At 39.2% G+C, this 20,832-nt stretch overlaps 3 protein-coding genes across 4 annotated transcripts; 1 reads left to right on the top strand and 2 right to left on the bottom strand.

The window, feature by feature from the left end:
• Positions 1–874: 874 nt before the first annotated feature.
• man2c1 (mannosidase, alpha, class 2C, member 1) lies at positions 875–9,808 on the top strand. The gene is made up of 26 exons (XM_053641732.1): positions 875–1,492; positions 1,818–1,943; positions 2,030–2,153; positions 2,239–2,309; positions 2,606–2,783; positions 2,911–3,100; positions 3,201–3,307; positions 3,472–3,582; positions 4,009–4,101; positions 4,277–4,393; positions 4,910–5,005; positions 5,090–5,235; positions 5,415–5,538; positions 5,645–5,766; positions 5,845–5,930; positions 6,132–6,293; positions 6,587–6,669; positions 6,758–6,852; positions 6,976–7,080; positions 7,185–7,341; positions 7,433–7,576; positions 7,692–7,801; positions 7,870–7,949; positions 8,039–8,181; positions 8,255–8,358; positions 9,621–9,808. Exons 1-26 carry the CDS (start codon positions 1,392–1,394, stop codon positions 9,727–9,729), a joined length of 3,084 nt encoding a protein of 1,027 aa, XP_053497707.1. The 5' UTR covers positions 875–1,391; the 3' UTR covers positions 9,730–9,808.
• A 295-nt stretch (positions 9,809–10,103) lies between these two features.
• neil1 (nei-like DNA glycosylase 1) lies at positions 10,104–15,653 on the bottom strand. 2 transcript variants are annotated; one of them, XM_053641734.1, is made up of 9 exons: positions 14,938–15,653; positions 14,046–14,165; positions 13,726–13,825; positions 13,553–13,637; positions 11,864–11,985; positions 11,731–11,758; positions 11,570–11,631; positions 11,298–11,460; positions 10,104–11,195 (listed from the first exon to the last, which is right to left on the bottom strand). In XM_053641734.1, exons 1-9 carry the CDS (start codon positions 15,390–15,392, stop codon positions 11,086–11,088), a joined length of 1,245 nt encoding a protein of 414 aa, XP_053497709.1. In that variant the 5' UTR covers positions 15,393–15,653; the 3' UTR covers positions 10,104–11,085. The 2 variants fall into 2 exon arrangements, with proteins under 2 accessions (XP_053497709.1, XP_053497708.1); XM_053641733.1 differs by having other exon boundaries at positions 13,717–13,825; positions 14,938–15,651.
• An 896-nt stretch (positions 15,654–16,549) lies between these two features.
• commd4 (COMM domain containing 4) lies at positions 16,550–19,851 on the bottom strand. The gene is made up of 8 exons (XM_053641735.1): positions 19,781–19,851; positions 19,491–19,562; positions 19,301–19,366; positions 19,176–19,215; positions 17,788–17,907; positions 17,551–17,631; positions 17,236–17,412; positions 16,550–17,131 (listed from the first exon to the last, which is right to left on the bottom strand). Exons 1-8 carry the CDS (start codon positions 19,781–19,783, stop codon positions 17,091–17,093), a joined length of 600 nt encoding a protein of 199 aa, XP_053497710.1. The 5' UTR covers positions 19,784–19,851; the 3' UTR covers positions 16,550–17,090.
• Between the last annotated feature and the right edge of the window lie 981 nt (positions 19,852–20,832).

The raw sequence follows: 20,832 nt of genomic DNA, 5'->3' as shown, positions 1-20,832 counted from the left end.
CATGTGTAAATATTTGTATTAACATAAAAACATTCAACACCATCAGAGTCAGTGGTGGCTCAGTGGTTAAGACATTATGACAAGTTCAAATCTCATCACTGCCAAGCTGCCACTTCTGGGCCCTTGAGCCCTTAGCCCTCAACTGCTCAGTTGTATAAATGACACAAATGTAAGTTGCTCTAATGAACAAGTTTCACAGACACTTGACAAAAAGAAATGGAATAAACAAAGGGTGGGGGGTCAATATTAAAAGTAACGGTCAGTATCTGGTGGCCTCCACTGCTTTAAGTACTACAGTGCATCTCATCCTCATGGACTGCACCAGATTTGTCAGTACTTGCTGTGAGTTACCCCACTCTTCCACCAAGGTTCTTGATCACCTCTGCGGTTCACATGGTTACATGTCATTTTCCACTGCAAGGACGATCAGCTGTCCTTTATGTCTCCCTGTAGCACTGTCATAGGCGTCTTACATTACAGACATTGCAGTTATTGCTCTGGCCACATCTGCAGTCCTCATGCCACCCTGCAGCAGGCCTATGGCATGTTCACGGAGGTGAGCAGGAACCCTAGACATCTTTCTTCTGGTGTATTTCAGAGTCAGTAGAAAGGTCTCTTTAGTGTCCTAAGTTATTGTAACTGTGACCTTAAATGCCTACCGTCTATTAACTGTTAGTGTCTGAAGGACTGTTCCACAGGTGCATGTGCAATAATTGTTTATGGTTCATTGAACAAGCATGAAAAACATTGTTTAAACCCTTTCCAGTAAAGATCTGTAAAGCTTATTTGGATTTTACAAAATTATCTTTAAAATACAGTCTCCTGAAAAAAAGGACGTTTCTTTCTTTCTTTCCTTTTTATTTTATTTATTTTTTTGTGCTGATTTTACTGTGTCTACGCAATTTCATTTAAAGAGAGCACGTTACACGTTACTCGTTTACTGTTCCATGCTTTTATTTTGAAACGCTCAGGCGCTGTTTGATGACGTCATCGCCGCTAGACGGCCTCTCCGTTCTTCGTTCCTTCGTTGTTGTTAATGTTTAAACAAACAAACCTTCGAGTTCATCACTTCACAATGGAGTGTCAGTGTCCCGTAGCCACATTAATAACATAAACCGCGCATGTCTTCAACAACAATAACAACAACGATCAAAACGGCCTCTCTAGGCTTCCGTACCTTTCTCATCAGCCAATCATTGACTCACTGATCATAGTTTCGAGTCTCAGGATCTTGCTGTAGTAATAATAATCTCAGGTGCTTTTGAAGAACCGATTTAACCTGTGTATAATTATCACGATTAGTAAAATCTGTCACGCGTCATTTTTTTTCTTGGATTTGTTAAGCTGGGCACGGAATCGGTTCAGTGATTTGAACCAGTTTGTTTTCAATCATGTTTCACCGACCGGTGCTTAAAAACAGACGGACTCTTCTGGAGCGGGCAGAAAAGTTTATTTCTGATGTGTATTTCACTGACTGTAATCTCAGGGGAAGGTGTGCTGAAATGTTATTTCTAGTTTTGTTTTGTTTTGTTTTGTTTTGTTTTGTTTTGTTTTGTTTTGGCTGCTATGTTGTAATGTTCAGCATGTGTTCTGATCGACAGCATGATTGATATCAAATCTCACATTTATGGATTATAACATGAAAGTCTGCTTTTCAAATAAATAAAATAAAAAGTAAAGTTCTCTAGAGAATAAAAAAAAAGTTTGCAACAATGTTCTTAAGTGTCCTCTGTACTCTGGCCTTCTGATAACTCCTGTGATTTTATTAATTTACAGCAGTGACACCAGTAAAAGTTTGTTTATTACTTTCCTTTCAGACTTTATGGAGAAACCTGTCCTCTTGAGTCTCTCTCAGTGTTTCAGACTGCAAAACGTATCCCATTCTCAGAGGCAGTTCAGCAGAACTTTGAGTCTTGCAAAGTTGGTGATGCATTTGGACCCACGTAAGGTTGCCCTGAACTTTAAGTGTTTTTTTTTATGTGGCACCAAAATGAGAGAACCTTTAAAATGGTGCTCACTTTTATGGCAGGTGGTGGACTTGCTGGTTCAGACTAGTCCTAAAAATTCCAAATGAGTGGAAAGGGAAGGAGGTTCATCTGAGATGGGAGAGTGATGGAGAGGGAATGGTATGGCGAGACCAAGAACCAGTCCAGGTAAATGATTTTGGACTAACAAGACTAGCAATATGAGTAGTCATTACTCTGAGTATTCTTGCAACCTACAAAAACCTTTTGTTAGGGTTTGACCAAAGAAGGTGAAAAGACGAGCTACATCCTGACCGAGTGCCTGAAACAGGATGAACCCCACAGGTTAGTTATGATCCTGTTAACCAGATTCTTTAATGTGGATTTTGGAGAGAACAGACTGATGACGAAATATAAAGAAGAGTTAGGAGTCAAATGAAAGTTTTGGGAACATAAAATTGTTAACAACCAGCCTGCAACACCAACCTCCCTACCGCCACCCTTTTGTCTTGCTCTCTCTCAAATTATATCTGCCCCTTGCATCAATCAGCCTAGGTCACTAATGTCAGACATGATATCATGGTTGTTGTTTTGTTTTACTCTTGCCTTCATCAGTCTGATTTTTCATGAATGTGTTACAGCATGACCCTGTATGTGGAATTAGCTTGTAATGGATTGTTCGGGGCTGGACAGGGTTCCATGATAGCTGCCCCTGACCCGAACAGGAAGTACACTCTACATAAGGCTGAGCTTGTTGTTTTTAATCAAGATGTGCAGGAGCTTCTCACTGACTTTGAGATGCTTGTGGACCTTGTTAAGGTAAGAGACACTGTTCAACTGTCATGTCATATTAACTGGATAACAGTTCAAATATTTGAATTGACCTTTCATGGGAAAAAAAAGCGTTTGGCTTATATTCTTAATCTTTTTTTTTACTTTAACTCAGGTGCTAGGTGAAGGAGACCAGCGTGGATATCAGGCTTTGTTTACAGCAAATGAGATGGTAAATCTCTGTGACCCAGCCAATCCCAGCTCTTTCTCTTCAGCCCGCAGCCTGGCTCAAAAGTTCTTCAACCAGAGGAATGGACAAAGCCAACACATTGTGCATGCCATGGGCCACTGTCACCTTGACACAGGTTTTAAACTTTACTTCATCATACCTGCATAAGTGGTGATGCTGGGTAAAGAAGAGGACTGCAATTCACATTTGATGCTGCTGGTGTTTTCTTTTCCCAGCCTGGCTGTGGCCATATGAAGAGACCATTAGAAAATGTGCACGCAGCTGGGTCACAGCAATCCGCTTGATGGAGAAGAACCCACAGTTTATCTTTACTTGCTCACAGGTAATTAAATACGTCCTTTGCTTTAGAGGAGCTAGACTTTCTAAAGGGGTTTTGTTTTGAATCGTTTCTGAAAGAGAAATCCTCTGCTGTAGAGTTCTTTAAGGTTCCCTCAGAGGGACGGACTGAAGCTGAAGAACCCATTAGTCTGTGTGTTTTTCATTTAGGCGCAGCAGTTTCAGTGGGTGAAGAGCTGGTATCCAGGCCTGTTCTCCCAGATCCAGCACTTTGTGCAGAAGCGACAGTTTATTCCAGTTGGAGGCACTTGGGTGGAGATGGTGATCATTTAACTTTATTCAGTTTCGTAAAGCACAGACATGTTAATAAATGTAAATAACATGTCCTGCAAAAAAAACCAAAACACGGATGTATTTAAAGACATGAGATTCTTCTGAAGTGGATGTAATAAGACTTTGACAGCTATATTTAGCAGCATTCAAATCGTCCTTTGTTCAGTTAAGAATAAAACTTGTCAGGGAGTGCTCTTAGCAGAAAATGGAGGTGGTGTGAGGCAGCACAATGCTAAGCAGAGTTACTGTTAATAGCCCATATTTGGTATCAAAGATTACATTGGTTTTTTTTTCTCTTTTTTTGTGTGGAGTGTCTGGCATAAAACTTTGTGTGGTATAATGCTTTTTCTCACAATATCAGACTGATGTTGCTTAAAATAGAAAGAGATGCAGTGTTTTTTTTTTTAAATTTAGGATGGCAACTTGCCTTCTGGAGAGTCTATGGTCAGGCAGTTTTTAGAGGGACAGAACTTCTTTAAAGCAGAATTTGGACAATACTGCAAAGAGGTAAGTTTAGAACAACCAACTGTGAAGCAGATGTTTTCATTATGAGAGAACATTAATTGCCATTTTATATCATGGGATTGTCTTACAGACATTTTCATGATGAATCTGTACTGATTTCTATTTGTAAACTCTGAGGAAGCTATCTTCGTCTCTCTGTATTTTTATTTCCCCACAGTTCTGGTTACCTGATACATTTGGCTATTCTGCGCAGCTCCCTCAGATAATGCAAGGCTGTGGTATCTCCCGCTTTCTCACTCAGAAGTTAAGCTGGAATCTTATCAACACATTTCCAGTAAGAATAGGAAGTGTTCATCGCACCCATATGTGCTTTTTTTAACAGTCCATTTCAGATGTAATTCATTTTTTGCTGTTATAATAATCGCCACTCTTCTGGGAAGGCTTTTCACTAGATTTTGAAACATATTTTGTAGTGATTTTCAGTCACAAGAGCATTAGTTGGATGAGGAGCAGTCAGCATTCCAATTCATCCCAAAGGTGTTCAGTGGTGTTGAGGTCAGGGCTCTGTGCAGGTCACTTGAGATCTTCCACAACCTTGGCAAACCACGTCTTAATAGACCTCAGTTTGTGTACAGAGGCATTGTCATGCTGGAACAGGTTTTGGGTCTTTTAGTTTCAGTGAAGGGAAATTGTAAAGCTAGTTTGGGGAAGGCTTGTATATGGGTGTGATGGTCCACATACCTTTGACCATATAGTGACCATATGGCTTTTAAGTTACCTGTAAACAGTGACACGGTTAACTTCACTCTTGATCATAATGTGCTGAATAATTAAACTCTCTTTCTATCAGCATAACACTTTCTTTTGGGAGGGCATTGATGGATCCCAAGTGTTAACTCACTTCCCACCCGGGAACACCTATGAGATGAAGGGTAAAGTTGAGGATGTGAGTGAACATTTACCATAAAACTATTGATGACGGCTCCCTCTAGTGGTCAGTGTGATTCATTCCTCTCACTGTATTCCACAGCTAATCAAGACCCTCAGGAACAACAAAGACAAAGGGCGGGCAAATCACAGTGCAGTGCTGTTTGGTTTTGGTGATGGAGGCGGAGGACCTACCCAGGTCATGCTGGACCGCTTACAGCGCGTACAGGATTCAGATGGTCTACCCAGGTCACTTCCTGCTCCATGAGTTCAAGTGAAAAATAAAAAAAGACATCCCTTTTCCTTTAGCCTAGTCATACCAGAATGACAAAACTGACATGAGTGTGTTCAATGATGCATATTAACACTGAGCACTGCAAGCCTTGCTCTGATTAAAAATAAAAATATTTGAATGTTTAATTCATCAGGGTTCAAATGTCCAGTCCAGATCGTCTCTTTTCTGAACTTGAGGCCGACTCTGTACTCCTATGTACCTGGTCTGGTGAGCTCTTTCTCGAGCTGCACAATGGCACGTACACTACTCAGGCAAAGGTATGTGGTCATCTATCAGAAGAACACATCTGATATTCCTTCCGAGGTAGATGCCTGCTCTGTTCCTCAAGTCCTAAGGTGACCACGGTGCATGTTTTTGCCATAGATAAAGCAGGGGAATCGTCAGTGTGAGGCCCTACTGCATGATATTGAGGTGGCCAGCTGCCTGGCACTGTGTAAAAGCCCAGGTTTCTTATACCCAGCAAAAGAGCTTCAAAAATCATGGAGGTAAAGCCTTGACAGAAGACTTTAAGTGACCTGGACTCATTCGGTTACTGGTCTTATTGTCTTCTGATTTCCTTGTAGGCTTCTCCTGCTCAACCAATTTCATGATGTCATTCCTGGCAGTTGCATTGAGATGGTGGTAGAAGATGCACTAAAATATTATAAGGGTAACCTTCCACTCTTAGCATCCATACTGTAATATAACTCTACGTCTGTAGTGTATAAGCTACTGTATACTCTATTATTGTACACTATTATTTTCTGTAAATTGTATGCCCATTTTAACATTGCAAAATAGACTGATGTGACTATTTGTTAATTTGTTAATGCAACCAAAATCAGAAAAGCATTTTGTTTTTTAAATCAAGAAATTCAAAACACTGGCTCCAGACTCCTGCTTTCTGCCTGTGATGGGCTAAGATCTAGTCCCCAGCTTGGAGCAGGCACTCGGATGGCAGTTCTCAACACACTCTCTTGGGAGCGCACTGAAGTCATAGAACTACCAGAAGAGGGCACTCAGAGAAAACTAGGTACTCAAACCCGTGGTGTTTTCACCTTCACAAACATCAGGGCATTGCCAGCAAACCCTTTTTTTTTTTTTACAGTAATGTTCAGGCTTTTGATCGTTATTGACTTTTATCTTTCTTCCTGCTGTGGTAATTTTTAAATTTTAAAGCATTCACCATAAAATGTGTCCGGCTTCTGTCCCACATGGGTCCTTTAGATAAAGGCATATTTTTTTCACATGATGATAATGACAGTAGACTTAGAATGACAGCAGGTCGGGCTGAATAATAAAGTTTAACTGCTCTGTTTTCCTCAGTCTTGGTGAAAGCCCCCAGTGTGGGAGTAGCTCTGGTCTCAGAGTCTCCTGAACCAGCATCTGTAGTGACTGTAACAGTGCAGGTATTGTGTTCTGGAGTACAGTTTTCATTACAGAAAATAGTTTACACCCCCACACCACTGCTTTAATGAATGGCTCTCTCAATTACAGCCTGATGATACTATCAGAATGGAGAATGGGATTTTGAAGGCCGTCTTGGACAAAATGGGCCGTTTGGTGTCCCTGCTTCATGTCCAGACAAACAGGTGAGGTCATACAAAGTAAAATCTCTGTGATAGGAGCAACTGCATATAAATAATTTTCTACTTTGAGAGAGAGGAAAAAAAAAAGATTGAAAAACATTTATGTATTATGTACTCGGTTTATAGAGAGGCCATTTCTGAGGGCTGTTTTGGAAATCAGTTTGTGCTGTTTGATGACATTCCTTTATACTGGGATGCATGGGATGTGATGGACTACCATCTTCAGACCAGGTAATTTTAAGCACATATCATATCATCCCATCAGATCTTACTAACATCTAAGAGTGCTGCTAGTCTGCCCTATAATGTGTATGTCACGCACATTCTGTTTGCAGGAAGCCTGTAATAGATGTGGAACGGCCTGCTGACGTGCTGAGCTCTGGAGGGCTACGAGGAAGTGTGACGACCTCCCTGTGCATCAGCGGGAAGAGTAGGATCACACAAGAGGTCATACTAGATGCCAACTGTCCCTACATCAAGTTCAATACACAGGTGAAGAGAGCAGAACTCTTTTTATAATTATTGACTGCAAATCTCATGACGTCATCAAGCCCATGCTTAAGTGGTGAGAAATGTTTTTTAGGTGGATTGGGCAGAGGCACATAAGTTCCTCAAGGTGGAGTTTCCTGTGCAGGTTCGCAGTTCCAGTGCCACCTACGAGATTCAGTTTGGTCACCTGCAGAGACCTACTCACAGAAACACATCCTGGGACTGGGCTCGCTTTGAGGTGCTGAGTACACAATTGTTGTTATAATGTGTTAACCGCCTTTAAGCGCATAGATAAAAATTTCAAAGCTATTAACAAATTCCATACACGATTTTTCTTTCATTCATACCACTAGGTGTGGGGTCAGAAATGGGCTGATCTCTCCGAACATGGCTTTGGCGTGGCTCTTCTGAATGACTGCAAATATGGCCACTCTGTTCACCAGAATATCATGACCTTATCCTTGTAAGTTCACTCACTTTGAAGCATGTGTCCTGTTAAGAAACTTGTTTAAACCTCTTCTCTCCCCTCAGACTGCGAGCACCAAAAGCACCTGATGCCAATGCAGATATGGGACATCATCGGTTTACATATGCAATCATGCCACACAAAGGTGGGCCCTTACTAATTCACTAATTCATCATTTATTAAAAATAATTCTCCAATTAAAGTCATAACTCTCATGACACACTGGCTTTTCAGGCTCTTTTCAAGATGCGTCAGTCATCCAACACGCCTACAACCTCAACTTTCCGCTTCATCTGATTCCTGACGTCAACACCATCAGTCCTTGGAGCACGTTCAGCATAAGCTCAGCAGCTGTCATTGTGGAAACTATCAAACAGGTATCTAGGCGTGTTTGTCTGAATTGTTTCCTTCCCATTCTGTCAGTGCTGAGTCCATTACTCTCTTCTGCAGGCTGAGGGAAGGAAGAACATCCTCGTTGTCCGTCTGTATGAGTCTTACGGAAGCAGTGTGGCTGCAGTTCTGTCTACCTCCCTCCCAGTGCGAGAGGCTTGGCAGTAAGTCTGTGTACATGGGTGCAGTAACAGGATCATATTCACAACAAACAATCTTGAAAACTAAAAGCAGCTTTGAACTCTTTCAATGTGTATGTCCAAGAGGCATTCACATAATATTTTAGCACTAAAATCCGGCCATAAATAAATAGCTATTTGGGCTTAAACAATCCCAAGTAGGTGATGCAGGCAAACCATGGCTCATTAAAGGAAAATTGTTTGAAAGATTTTATGACAGACTATTAAGACTGTATCATCTCAGTATCAAGGATTTTGCAGTGATTTGAAGGAAGTTGGCTTACTAAAATAAGATCAAGTTCCCAGCACTCCTACTACAAGTACCAGAAACACAGTCATTTTCAAGTCCTCTCATCAACAGGAAATGCCCTCTGTATAGTATTCATTGTCTAACAATTTGTTTGTCTCCCTTATCAGCTACTAAGCCATATTACTCTAGAGCAGGGGTTTTCAAACATCTTATAGTAAGGAACCCTTTTAGCTGTATAAAAAAACAAAAACATTATTTAAATAAAAATTTGGCTATTCATTGGAGCCTTTCCACCCATAGAACCCATTATTTATTAAAAGTATCTTTAGATTCCATTTAAACATTTTTATAGGCATAACAGCTTTGGTAATGGTAGGATATGATTTCCCCCACTGTAATAAATTATTTTTTTTAAAAAGTCATGGACCCCCTGGATATACTTCACTGACCACTGTTTTTCCCGAACCACACTTTGAGAACCCTGAGTCTAGAGTAGTCTGTTAATTAAGTAGGTTGCTTAAAACAGTACTCTTTAATAATTTCAAGTAGTTTTAAGTAAATACTCCTGTCTTCTTAATTTGCCATGTGCCAAGTTGACAATTAGCCACGCCTTTATTTGAATTGGCTACATAACTCTCTCCTCTCCACTAATAGCTGGAGTGTGTTGGGCGTTCTGGTACACTATGGCTGCCGTCACATCATCCAGGTGGATGTTACACGCTAGTGGTGGTTGAGGAGACCCCCCCCCCCCCCCCCAAATTCTATGTAAAGCGCTTAAATGCGCTATATAAATTTAACTAACTAACTAGCTTTATTTTTTCAAATAGTAAGCATTATGATTTTGTTTATGATTTCTGTCCTTTAACCTTTCTTTACTTCTTAAGAATTTAGTCCTTGGAAAATCTTTAGCAATTTCTTATATAGGTTGTAATGACAAAACATGGGCCTCTGGTTAATGATGTTACTGCAACTAAATGTTTTCTCCTCTTTTTACCAGTTGTGACTTGCTGGAGCATCCTGGTTGTCCTATTGCTGTCACTGACTCTGAGATTTCCCTCAGTTTTAAACCATTTCAGATCATCTCACTCCTGTTGCAGCTACACTGAACTTAACCAGTCTTAACCATATTTGGTGGAAATAACTTTAAGAAACTTTATTAATAAAGTCAGTTATTTGGATTCTTAATATTTTCTTGTTTTATTTATCAATTGTCAAGTTCATAAACTTTTAAACACTGAGGTTTTAAAAATATTTTATTAGAGTTTACCCACTATTAAACAGGTGTTCCGTCAAATACCTACATAAACTATGTGGCCAAAAGTATTAGGACCCCTAACCATCACCCCCATATGTGGTTCTTCCTCATAACTGTTGCCACAAAGTTGGCACACAATTGTCTAGAATGTCTTGTATAGTATGTTTTTGTATGCTGTAACATTGATTTCTTTTCACTGAACTAACGGGCCTAGGCCAAAGCTGTTCCAACATGATAATGGCCCTGTGCACAAAGCAAGGTTCATAAATACACAGTTTGCCAATGTTGGTGTGGAAGAACTTGAGTGTCCTGCACACAGACCTAACCTCAACCCCACTGAACACCTTTGGGATGAACTGGAACGCAGACTGCAAGTCAGGCCTCCTCACCAAACATCAATGCCTGACCTAATGCACATGGCTGAATGAACACAAATCCCCACAGCCAAAATCTAGTGGAAAGACTTCCCATGAGAGTGGAGACTGGTAAAGGTGAAGCAGCTCCATGGTTTTGGAAAGGGATGTATACATTTGGCCATATAGTGTAGCATTATGATTTCCCTACAATGTATTTGTATTTAAGAGCTTGCACCTCTGTCGCCTCTGGGCTTGGCTCGGCTTTAACGTTCATTGTCTCTTCATGTTTTGGTTTGAGTCCCTCTAACAGTCCTTGCCTTCACAATGGGACTATAATTTGAGTGCTTTATTAAAGGTGAGGACATTTGTTTGGTTAAGCAGTTCCTGTAAAACTAAGTTACTGTGAACCTAGATTTGTCTTACAGCTGATATTAGACAAATATATATGTTGTGTGCTACAAGTGCCTATTCAATTGACCCACACTTCTCAGCTCACATATGCCTATTTCTTTCATAGATCTTCTAACTGAGGTTAGAAAAATGAAGAATGAATTAAGAATGTCAACATGGGGTCTTCAGTTTATGTATCATGCCATCTTAGAACAATTATGGTCAATAACAGTCATGCCAAGAAAAAGGCTTTAAAAATGTATTTATTTTTCCTTTAATGAAAAACACAAACGTGTTAAAAAAATAAAATGGTAATTATCATCCCAAGTAATAGCTGATGTGAACCAGATGTACATGGCTAGATTTGTTTATGAACTGCCCCTCTGCAGTTTAGTATTTACATACATACAGACAGCTGCCTCTTAATCTATTAGTCATCCTTTTTTTTTAACAAACTGCACTTAAGTAATTCTACTGCTTTTCCTAAGAGGTTTGCTGGTGGCCTTAGCTTTAGTGTTAGCGTTCCGTACACTTGCTCCTCTTGTACTTGTAGCTCTGGTTTGCCGTAGACCTGAAAAGAAAAAGAAAAAAAAAAAATCAGTGATTTAATTACAAATGGTGGTACTGCTTTGACCAAACTAACTCGTGCGATGAATAAAATGGTGGCAGTAACCTGCTGAACTGTTCTTTCTGCATGCCTTTTGTCTTCTGCCATCATCAGCTGCTTCTGCTTCCAGTCCAGTCTTGCTGGAATTCTGTCGTCTAGTGCCGCTCTGTTTCTTAGGCACATCCTTCTCCCTTTTGCCAGCCCCTGGATCCTTCTTTACAATCTTTTCCTGCGAAATGCTCTTAGTTTTCTTTTCTGTTTCACCCACATTACATACAGTGTATATATTTTTACTATTATTATTACTATTACAGTTGATACATGTAGCTGGATCTCACCTTCTTTGTATCTGTATGGTCATCTTTCTTTATTTTTCTCTTTGCCCTGGGAGATTTGGAAGCTAAAATCCAACAGCCTTAATTATAGCACCGACTCATCATGAACTACATCAATTTCTGAATAAGCAAGCTTATTCATTACATTACTGTGTAAACATTACCTTTAGGGGCCATTGGACCAGCATCACCCTGAAAAGCATGCAAACAAAAATATATATATTTATGAGATCTATGTATTTACCTATTCTGTAGCTGAGTTAAGCATTTACTTTATAAGCATTTCTAATTCCTCACTTTAAACCACATAGTTCTTCCATTGTGGTCTCTCACTGATTTCATCCCATCAACGTTGTAACACTGCAGCCAGGAAGCAAATTGTGTGTAATCGTGCTTCTCTGGGTCATAACCTTTTCCACCTAAATAATTAAAAAATAAACTGGTAGTTATTCCCAGATATAATTATCGATGTTGCATAGTTTCCATGTTAACAAGCCTGTGTCATTGCATAGAGAATAAATATGCCGTTTTTATCTGTATGTATATCCACTGTCCCATACTCCCCAATCTTTTCTTGGAGTGAGGTTTTAATTTTAAGAATGTTTCACATATGTAAGGCAGTCTGGGAAAATCTGTCAGATGTCACTGTGGCTCAATTTTGGTTTTTCTGCCAATAATATTTTGATACCTCCACTTTAAGAAGACATGAATATATTTCACCAAAACAACCTGGGAATGTTAATGCCTCGTTAGCGAAGTATGCTTTTCTCACAATTTGATCAAGCTTTCGGATAAGTACATTCCTTAATAAAACTGACATTAATCTGTACAGTATTTCATGGAGTTTTTTTGGGATTGTTGCGACCAAAATGCGTGATTTTGCTGTGGCTTTTTTCCAAAATTTGTGATGCTACTTGTAGAGTATTTTGTGATTTTTTTTGCAGAAAACTAGATTTGGTGAAATTGCAATTGCATGAAATTGTTTTTCATTGTCTTTCGCAGTGATGTTTGTTGGTAAATGAGACCTTTTAGCTGTACTCATGCACGTGAATCGAAGAGGGCTTTGGCTGAATGCATGTTGTGAAGACATGACATGACATTTCTTAGCCCAAATCTGCGGGAAAAACTGTGGTAATTTTGAAAAATTGTAAGTTCCTCCGAATATTGCGTAGTTTGCTTGATTTTGCATTCATTTCTGCAATCACAAAATCCTGGAGGGACTGACATATGCTTAATCAACTTAGTTTGTGATAAGTCCAAATGTCCATAATGTGACTGCACTATTACATCATCAAAACAGAGAAGAGCGCTTACACACTCTGTACAGACAATGACAAAGTTTTAATAATGTTTAAATTACCTAATAAAAAGACACTAATAACAAGGAATTTAGTCAAACGTACACAACAGAACTAAATTAATTAGTGATCATTTCCTAACCGATGTTAGCATTATCACTCAAATAGAGAGAATAATGAGGCGAGCTGACTTTTACCTAAGGTAAAAGTCAATGATACAAAATGATACAGACATGTGGATGATGCTCGTCATCAACCCTAACCCTTTGTTTCCCATTGTAAACTTGTAAACTATTATTTACATTTAGGCAGTAATGTTTTTCCATAAGTAGGTTGTAAATGTAGAGGTAGGTGGGGCGTCCTTCAGTGGACTTGGAATGAAATCTTAAGGTGCTATTTTCTCCCTTTTCTTGTGGGTAAACTGACTTTAATATACTCTGTATTTTTAATGTCTTTTTTTAAGTGTATTTTTACTCCCAAATGTATTCTTATGTATGTACAGCACATTAGGCAATGATTGTTGTTTTAAATGGGCTTTATAAATAAAACTTACTTACTAAAATGCTATAATTTGACTTGTGACTGAGATACATGCAAAAGAGATGAAAAGGTCTGACCATGTAAAGGGGTTTCCCCAGACTCCCACACATATACATGTTAATACAACATCAATAGATGGAATTTTTACCCAGATTAACCACTTCAAGTGGTACAGTGTGACAGAGAGAGAGGAGGTCTGGACTCTCAATTTTCTTCTCATCCACACCAGGTTTCTGAGCATGAAAGAGAACAAAGCTATTATTGTAACTTGATGAATGACTGATTCATGACCAAGACTTTTATCATGATCACCTCTGCCACCTCTGGGCTGGGTTCTGCTTTAACGTTCACGGTCTCTTCATGTTTTGCTTTGAGTCCCTCTAACACAGTCCTTGCCTTCACGAATGGAGGGATATTGGATCTGAAATGATAGGCCAAAATGACAGTGTTCTCATGAACAAATTGCATGTCTTCATGGTCTGGGCAGTCAGGGGGGTGGAAACAGGGACAATACAGGCATGCAATATTCAAGCTCAGCATCTAAACTACGGAATGGCAAAGCTTTTTCTATTGGAAGAAATTCAGTATTTAGTATACAGATTTGGATCGATACTACTGTAAGTAGCAAAGTCAGAAATAACCTGTACAGAATCTCTGCTCGGAGGTAGTTGCCAATCCCGTTGAAGTATTTCTGATTTAAGAGAGCCTCACAGATTGGCCTGTTGAATGCCTTGTCTGACAAATTGGACAAAACATTCTCCCTGAAAAATAAAGAAAACAAATACATTAGATTCAAAAACAGTCTCTTTACCACTTTGTGAGACAGTCCAAGTTTATCACTATAACAGCCAATGGCGTTCGAGATATGCCACATCCCTGCTGAATCCAAACCTGAGAGTAGTTTACGGACTAGCTACATTTGGAACAGGATAGTGTTTAGCAACAGCCACTTTTCAACTATGGGCAATTTCTCAGAGCTGCCTTGACCCACGCATGCCAACTGCAATGAAGACAGTATCCTAGATGATGACGACATGTGGTGTGTTTTTGGAGTTATCAGACCTGTCTGTATGGTAGATAATACGATATTACTTCCTCTGACTAACGGAGAAGCCCTAGCGGTGTAGGAATATAGAATCAGTCAGTCTGAGGTAGGAAGACATTCTGGCACTGAAAAGGGGTGGGACATATACGTTCTAGAGAGAATGTAATTGGATGAACAGAAGACTAGTACAGAATGAGTGTCCAAAAATGCTAACTGTTATATAAGAATATATACAATTTTATACAAGATATACTGTCCTATTGTTGTTCACTTTAACCTAGATTTCTGAGGCACTTTAATAGTTACGAGTAGATTAAATGAACAAGTATTAAGTATACAAGTATTAATACAAGTATTAAGTACAAATATAAGTATTAAGTATACAAGTGCTTAAGTATACAAGATATACTCTCCTATTGTTGTCCACTTGAACCAAGATTTCTGGGGCACTTTAATAGTTATCAGTAGATTAAGTGACCAGCCCCCACCTGAAGCTCTTATACTCAAGCATGACGCAGGGTCCTCGGTCTTTCTGCCAGCTCCCATTAGGCTGCCAGCTGCCAAACCTGCGGGTATCAACGAAGCTCAGCATTCTCTGAGGATCCTCGTTGGTGTAAAATCGCAGATGGGCATGTTTTGGGCGCTCTGATGTGGCGGTGAAGCTGAAATAGCCTGACATCCCAAACCGGAAGACCACATCCATAGGTGCCTGTTGGTTCAGGCCTGCTCTGCCTTCACTCCGGGTGCCAGTCTTGATCGGAGCGAGTGTGAGTCGCACTTCTTTTCCTCTGGACGTGGCGCTGATTCGGTAAGCATCGCTGGAAAACAGCACCTCGGCTCCATTACTCACCTCAGACTTCTCCACAGCGCCGGTGAAAATCACACCTGCACATGCTGTGTTCACAAACACACTGGCCAGGTGCAGCTCAGGACCCTCGGGCATTGCGCTGTGGACGCTATTTCAGATAAACTAGATGCTAATGTTGTATTTAAACGAGTCCATGTAAACGGCATGCGGTGTTTAGTCTGACTGATGATTCTTAAAACCGAGTGCAACTTGCGAGATGGTATTACAGAAGAGCTGAAAGATTCAATCGAGTCCAAGTTGTTGCCCAATTGTGCAGATTCTGTAACTGCTGTAGTCGGTATGAACCAGCAAAAAGTTTAGTTTACTGGCACTCTGCAGTACTTTACTCACGCTGTTTAACTAAACACCGCCATGTTTACGAAGCGGAAACAGTGGTTTGATGGGAAGTGTAGTTCCTGAGCTCGAGATACAGCAATTTTTTATTGCTGCAAATCGCTAGGCATATCGACTATTGGTTGCCATAGTAACATTTATCAGCGGCTGCGATTCGTTGTGTGTGTGAACGTACCTTATCAGCAGTCAGACTATCTGAGGCGATTTTTTCCTAAAGTTGAGCTGGGAAGCTAACGTTAAGCTTATCTTAATTTAGTTTATCTTAAGTTGATGATTTACTTTAAAAATAAAATATTTAATGAATGGCATCATGCTTTATAACCGTTTATAGTTACATCTAATGTTAGCACCTGGTATATCACTTACACTATAGCAACTGTAAACAGTCATCCCCTCAACAGATTCATTCATTCATTTTCTTTCTTTCTTTCTTTTTCGCGCTCGCTCGCGCTCTCTCTCAAAATGTAGTTTGTCATGTAACTGAGGAAGTACAAACCATCTCGTGGGGGAAAATTTACTGACCACTACAAAACTGACATTGGAGACTCCTTCCATTTTTTTATTTATTTATTTATTTATTTTTGCAGAAAGCATTACCATTATATGAATATCAAATATGAGAATTCGTCAGTGCTGTGGTATACTATTATTTAATACATAGTATGTATTTTGGGTCACAATGCTTGCCTTATTAGATTAAAGCTCAGGTGCTGGTGCTCTGTGATTGGAGGAATCACAGCCACTTACTGCTCTGTGATTGGATGAAGCTATATATGCTAATTAATTATTCCTTACAGACTGGAGTTGTTCTGTTGACACACCACAATATTTGCAAAACATGGTGGATCTACAGAAGTCAGCATAAAAAGAACTGTCATGGGCAATACATTATTGTCAAATTATTTATTTTATGAACATTCATCTAAAAAATACAAAAGGTTTTCAAATTTAAAAAAAGGAAGAAAAAAAAACCCAAAACCAATCAACATGACTGGGGGGGGGGGGATGGCAGACCAAGTAACATAACGTGTTATTTCAGTTCTTAGTACAAGGACCTGTCTGTGCATAGCTCTGTATTGTATTGATGTGCCTTATAATTAGTCTGCACACATTTGTACAGAATCACTGTGGACCAAGTAATGGAAATTGTTCTAAATTTGCTTTACGATTAGTCCAAAAAACGATTTGAAACTGCTGATTGTGCATACATCTATATAAGTGATGCACCTTATAATACAGAATTACACCACCATGTTTTCTGCTTCACAAAATAATCCCATTAATTCCACTGGAACTGAAAGCCCAACTGTGTGACTTCCAACAGGCCAATATGTGCATGGTGACCAGAAAGTAACAAAGCTACTTAAACAGTCAGAGATTCTGTAAATGTACATGACACTCATTCATAATGAATTCATAAAAACATAATACAAGATGGATTCACTGCAGTGCATTCATCATAGCTTGCGCTTGTTTAAGTTCTAGAAAGCAAAGGGGGAAAAATACATAAATGTACACTCCATATAAATATTGTATTATAAAATGGAAAATAGCAGATTTATTGGTTGCAAACTCTTAATCATACCTGTTAAGAGCACTCTGAACTTGTCTGCAGTGACTGAGACTACAGTGGTCTCAGTGGAACCGGTCTCTGGGTCCTGAGCCTGGAGCTTCAGCTGTACTGTGGGCTCATTCACCTCCTTCAGTTCGCTGGAGCTCAGTGTGTAGTCCACCCTCCAATTCACTGCTTCCAGACGCCCCACTGAACACACACACAGTGATGCACTCTGCTCATTTGTGCTATATGTGCTACTGAATATACGATATGTAGCATGTGCTCAGCAACACTTGAGTAACTAGGGGCTGATATAAAGTCTACTCCATGCCTTCTCATACTCACAGCGTAGACTGCTCTCCTTTAGCTTCTCCTGCAGGGCTATGTGTTTGTCTTCATAAGATTTACACAGTCCTGTTGTGTGCTCTGCAAAGACACAGGTGCCATTATCGCCTCTGTAACTGCTATGTGAAGATGTGTGCAAACAAATATCATGGTCACTGACTGGTAATGTAGCTGCATTAAGTGACCAAATTGTATATCACTAGTTTTTGTGTCGTAAACGTTCCCAATCATTCTCACCTTTAGGCAAGCCCAGCTGCTGAAGTTCACTGGATAGAGAGTCACTATCAACATCATGCTTTGCTGCACTGGAGAGGATAAAACTCAGTACGGCGACACTGGCTTTAATATCTCCACTCTCTGGAACAAATACACAGAACATTAAGATTGTAGGTCACAATAGCTTGCAACTGGGCTGGGCGATATGACAAAAATATCATATCACAATACTTACATTTCTACAATACACAATGCATATCACAGTATATAGTTTAGCTAACAAATTTTCTGCAAAACAGTAGTAAAATGAACAAAAACCGTTAAACTGAGTTTGACGATTCTTTTCTTTAATGCCTACAAAGATAAAGATTAAGTTTTATAAAATAAAATACATCAACTCAATGCCATCCATTCATTGCCATTTAATTTGTAATTATTAAAGACATTTAAAAAAAAAAAATCACCATACCAACGATATCTCAGAAAAGTGTATCACGTAATCATTTATCACGATATTGATATACCGATATATCGCCCAGCCGTAGCTTGCAACAAATAAATGAAAACTGTTGGTGAGAGTGGAGTTACACAAAAATGACTTTTGAACTTTTCTGATAATAAAATCAACTTCTTTGGTAATAGGTATTTTTGATAATGTTACACTTTTAGTTTTAAAATGTTAATGTGCACACAAGTGAATGTGTAATACTCAAATGTCTTTAAATATGTAAAACAGACATAAATACTGTTATTTATGCATTTAGTGGAGAACAATGGGGAAGTTCAATTGAATTTTATCTGGATAATACTTTTAAAAATAGTTATTGTTACACAGCAGAAGAAATCCATATGTAGACTTGTATTTAGATCCCTAATGAGCAAGCCAGAGGCATCAGTGACCAGGAAAAGCTCAGTGAGACAAGAGGAATAAACCTTGAAAGGAACTGAATTCAAAAGGGAATGTATTCTGTCCAGTCAGACTATTTCTTTTTAAAGAATGTTACGTGTGAGCATGTAGACACTCAGTCCGACTATAAATAGTGAGTGGTTTTTCACATTTTACAGCTTTGCTAGAGTCTCAAATGTCCTGGTAGCAGGCCAAGACAATAAAATATTACAATGCTTATTTAAGATTTAGCTTTACATCTGTTTTGTGAGTGAAGAGGTCCAGACATTTTGTGTGACTTTGTGTAATAAACGCTTATACTGTATTTGCACTGGTGATATTGTTTTTTTGGGGCACTGTATGGAAATTTGTATTAAGGGCTGTGACAAAAACATCACTGTTCGGTTCACACCCAACTAAGCAAAACCATGAAGAGCTGTAAGTTATAGCTTATTTGTGTACAGGATGTCAAAGAGGCGTATGACCCACTTTTAATACTGAAATAAATAAGGCTTTAACTCACCAAATTTTGCATCAGAGGTTAGTTTTGCCACCTTGTCATACTGAAAAGAAAAGCTAGTATTAATGATGTCTCCAGATCTACTCAAGCATACATTATAGCAGCACCATAAATGTGCTGAAACTTACATCGATGCCTTCATCGAGGATGTCTTTTATCACTTGCACACACAGAAGTTTCATCTTGACGCTTGACTGTGGTGTAAATAATAAGAAAAAGCACATCAGTGTTCCTTTGCGTTACTAATACAGTGTATGTACTGAGATCACGTGATCTAGTATGTATGTATTTTATTATAAATGAAAGCTGTTACTCAACTATTCGTGCTAAAGTGCTGATTTCAGCTAACACCCAGTCCGGGCAGTCCAAATCCCCACAAAATCGGAACCGCTGGGGGAAAAAATGAACGATCAGATTTTTAAAAACGACAGAGCATCATAACAGGTTAGCACTGCTAACTTAGCCAGCTAGATAACACGATAACCTGACAAACAACAGCTACAAGAAAAGTTTGCTTTTATTTGTTATTAGTTTTCAAATACAGCATTAACTGGTAGTTGCGAGCGAGAATAAACCTGCTGTAAAGGAAAAAAAGAACGTTATAGCACCATATTATCCTGCAGTCAGCTGCATAAACGCTCTTCTTCGTCTGTTAGCCTCGGCTTGTAACCACCATGTTCACTACACCGCCACCTGAAGGCTGACCCAGGAAATGCACCCAAAGAGAGGCTTGCACTATAATTAAAACCCTTACTTCGCAGTCTTTGACGAGCATTTTGCTAATTCATTCAGTTCATTAACGGGGTTGCTTATAAACAGCGTGCACACGGAGACTTGAATCAACAGAAACGATGAGTCACTTGTCTGGCTAATTTGATAGAGGTTTTTTGATATTAAGCAATAGATCTATCTCCCTTCCCCACCTTAGTCTTAAAGGGAAATCAGATACTCCCATATCATTACAGGAGGTGACGCGCACACAAGGGGTCACCAAACCGTATCCATCATTCAATTACGCATCATGTCACGTTTACTCGGACAGGCAAATACGACTGTAGCTTGACTACACAGTAGCTCGATTATAACTGCATATATAAACGTAGTTAATGTAATTAACAAAGGCAATGTGCAGTAATGTAGTGCTGACTGCCGTCTCTCACTCACTCTCTAAATAAAATCCAGAAAGTATTTTGGCTACAGCCATTTTTGCCTTTTGTTGGTGTTGGATAGATGGGGGCAAAGTTGACTTTAATTTCTTTATTTTTATATAATTTAAGTAAATAATATTAGATCAGTTTCTAACACAAATTAAGAGACAGGTATACATTGACCAAAAATAGCCTTATTTCTATAAATTTTACACCCATTGTTATCTAAAATATACATGATTGGAAATATGTTTTGGTGGCTTTAAAATTTTTCGGGGGGAGTATGCCCATATCCCCCATTCATAAATCTCTAGTGAAGTCCCAGGATCTACCCTTGGGGCTGGGGAGTGGAGAGTTCAAGGCCGTTTATGACCATTTTAGCGCCCTAGCGTGATTCCTATTGGTTGTCATAGTAACAACACTATCTTCAATATACACTAAACATACATTTCTGACCATCGTCTTTATGATAGCATTTTTTAAAAATCCATCATTATTATGCTAATATTCAG

The sequence above is a fragment of the Ictalurus furcatus genome, chromosome 14 (genome assembly GCF_023375685.1).
Source record: "Ictalurus furcatus strain D&B chromosome 14, Billie_1.0, whole genome shotgun sequence".
NCBI classification, from domain to species: domain Eukaryota; kingdom Metazoa; phylum Chordata; class Actinopteri; order Siluriformes; family Ictaluridae; genus Ictalurus; species Ictalurus furcatus.
This window is presented reverse-complemented; position numbering and strand designations above follow the sequence as displayed.

Coding starts and splice junctions, on each gene's coding strand:
- man2c1 (XM_053641732.1), top strand. CDS start 1,392: ATGTTTCACCGACCGGTGCTTAAAAACAGACGGACTCTTCTGGAGCGG. Junction 1,944..2,029: donor GGTGATGCATTTGGACCCAC/GTAAGGTTGCCC, acceptor CTTTTATGGCAG/GTGGTGGACTTGCTGGTTCA. Junction 6,853..6,975: donor CTTCATGTCCAGACAAACAG/GTGAGGTCATAC, acceptor CTCGGTTTATAG/AGAGGCCATTTCTGAGGGCT.
- commd4 (XM_053641735.1), bottom strand. Junction 19,367..19,490: donor TCAGCACTTTAGCACGAATA/GTTGAGTAACAG, acceptor TTTACACCACAG/TCAAGCGTCAAGATGAAACT. Junction 17,413..17,550: donor AAAGGAGAGCAGTCTACGCT/GTGAGTATGAGA, acceptor GTGTGTGTTCAG/TGGGGCGTCTGGAAGCAGTG.
- neil1 (XM_053641733.1), bottom strand. CDS start 15,392: ATGCCCGAGGGTCCTGAGCTGCACCTGGCCAGTGTGTTTGTGAACACA. Junction 14,166..14,937: donor CTTGAGTATAAGAGCTTCAG/GTGGGGGCTGGT, acceptor TTTATTTTTCAG/GGAGAATGTTTTGTCCAATT. Junction 11,632..11,730: donor TGGTCCAATGGCCCCTAAAG/GTAATGTTTACA, acceptor GTTGGATTTTAG/CTTCCAAATCTCCCAGGGCA.